Raw genomic sequence first — 2,484 nt, forward strand, 5'->3', positions numbered from 1 at the left:
TGCAGCAGAAGACTTTTCCACAATCATAATATATCTAATATCTTTCTACTGAAGTTATTGATTTTGATACAATATCATGTACTTTATAAACAATATTTTTACCTCTTCCTGCATTGCATTGGCTAGCACACTAATAATGTTTAGTGAGAGTCACGATTGTTTTCTCAGTTGAGTTGAAATGCTCAGTATTTAATCTTAGTATATCACTGAAATGTGCTCCCATCTCTTTTATCACTGAAATAATTTCCTGCTATTGCTGTAATACTGGGTTTTCATTGTATATATGCGATTCCACATTTTAATTCAAGACATTCTGTCTTCTTCATCAAACCTCCAGGCCACTGGGTATGTTGGAATTTCTGCCTCAAGCAAAGCCCTTCAAATCAAAAGTGGGCAGTATTGAAACCTAAGAATGGCCCATAGGACCAGTGAGGATTATCTTTCCAATATGGTCACCATAAAATAAGTGTAAGTTGAATTCTTAATCCAAGAAGTTGAAGATTATCCAGCATGGGTATTCTCAAGATAACGATATGAAATGCTTCTACACGTCTTCCATGGCTGAAGGCAATAATTCAGAAATAACTGAATTCATCCTCTTGGGACTTACACAAAGTCCAGAGCTTCAGGCCCTACTTTTTGGGATCTTTCTACTGATCTACTTAATTAGTGTCATAGGTAACCTTGGGTTGATTATGCTAATTCATACCAGTTCTCAGCTTCACACACCTATGTATTTTTTCCTCAGCAACCTAGCTTTTGTTGATTTTTGCTATACCTCCTCTGTCACCCCTAACACCCTGGTGAACTTCCTCCAAGAAATTAAGAGAATATCCTTACCTGCTTGCGCCACCCAGTTGTGTTGCTTTATCATGTTTGTGGTTTGTGAAGTGTATATGCTCTCAGTCATGGCGTATGATAGGTATGTTGCCATTTGCAACCCTTTACTCTATACCATTATCATGAACAGGAGGGTCTGTATTCAAATGGTGGTTAGTATATATGTGTATGGCTTTTCTGTTGGACTCCTACAGGCAGTCCTTACATTCCACTTATCTTTTTGTAATTCAAACATCATAAACCACTTCTACTGTGACGATGTTCCCCTGGTTGGTCTGGCCTGCCATAAAACCCATTACAAAGATATCAAAGAACTGGTATTGTTCACACTTGCTGGTTTCAATACCCTATTCTCTCTTCTTATTGTCCTCATCTCCTACATATTCATTCTATTCACCATTCTGAGGATTAATTCAGCTGAAGGCAGGCAAAAGGCATTCTCTACTTGTGCCTCCCACCTGACTTCCATCACTATATTTTACGGCACAATCATCTTCATGTATATGCAGCCAAAAACAAGCCATTCTCTGGATACTGACAAGATAGCTTCTGTTTTCTATATTGTGGTAATCCCCATGCTAAATCCTTTAATATACAGCCTGAGGAACCAGGAAGTCAAAAATGCTTTGAAAAGAATTATGGAAAAAGCATCCTCTACTGTAAAATAAATGACCTATGATCTAACTGAAAGTCCTCAGAGTTGGGATGCAAAAAAACAAAAACGAAAAAAACAACATCAAAAAAACAGTCATCAAGTTTTCTGCATTAGCACTCCATTAGTAACATGCTTTCAAATGTAATATTAGACAAATTCATATCGAAACACAGGATACTTTAATTTTCTGATTTTATTTTCTATTATCATGAAAATTATAACTCCTGAAAATATTGAAAGACATGAAAATAAAATAAATTCGATTACAAAGCGTAGGTTAAATTTTGTTCCACAGATCATTTATAATCAATCTCTTTACCATAGCGGAGTTTTGACTTGAACTCTCCAATTCATGAGCTTGACATTGATAAAAACCATGTCTACTGCAGGTCCCTAAAGCAGCTTTAAGTTAGTAACATTGTCTATAAAGGTGAATCTGAAAAGAATTGTTGGTTCTGGTGACCTCACAGGGACAATGGCATCAACACTGGTAGAACACCCCCCCCCCAAAAAAAAAAAAAAAAAAAAAACTAAACTAAAAGAACAAAGTTGAATTCTACCAAATGAGACAAGTCCTTCGGAGCAGAATAAGGTCTGTGGATTAAGTAATAATGCTGCACCAATATTAATTTGCAGATTTTTATAATAGTACTGTGGTCATTTAAGACCACTATATTCCCTGCTTTTAGTAAATATACACTGATAAGTATATAAGAGTAAGGAAGCTTTATGTCTCCAACTGGTTATTAAACTGTTCAGGATAAAAAAATGTGGTAAAATGTTAACATTTGGGAAATCTCGGTGAAGGATGTACAGGAACTCTTTGTAAAATGTTAGCATCATTTCTGTAATTCTGAAACTATGTCAAAATAAAAAATTAAAATTAAAATAAGTCCTTCAGCATTTATTATTCAATTTTAACGTTTGGGGTGCCTGAGTGGCTCAGTGGGTTAAGTGTCGACTCTTGATTTTGGCTCAGGTCATGATTT

General features: G+C 35.6%; 1 protein-coding gene across 1 annotated transcript; it reads left to right on the top strand.

Annotated features, from left to right (window-relative positions):
- The first annotated feature begins 548 nt into the window (after window positions 1-548).
- LOC123785276 (olfactory receptor 5AL1-like) lies at window positions 549-1,508 on the top strand. The gene has a single exon (XM_045787001.2). It carries the CDS (start codon window positions 558-560, stop codon window positions 1,506-1,508), a length of 951 nt encoding a protein of 316 aa, XP_045642957.2. The 5' UTR covers window positions 549-557.
- Window positions 1,509-2,484: the final 976 nt, after the last annotated feature.

This window comes from Ursus americanus, chromosome 24 (assembly GCF_024610735.1).
Source record: "Ursus americanus isolate L20-20 chromosome 24, mUrsAme1.1.p, whole genome shotgun sequence".
Classification (NCBI taxonomy): domain Eukaryota; kingdom Metazoa; phylum Chordata; class Mammalia; order Carnivora; family Ursidae; genus Ursus; species Ursus americanus.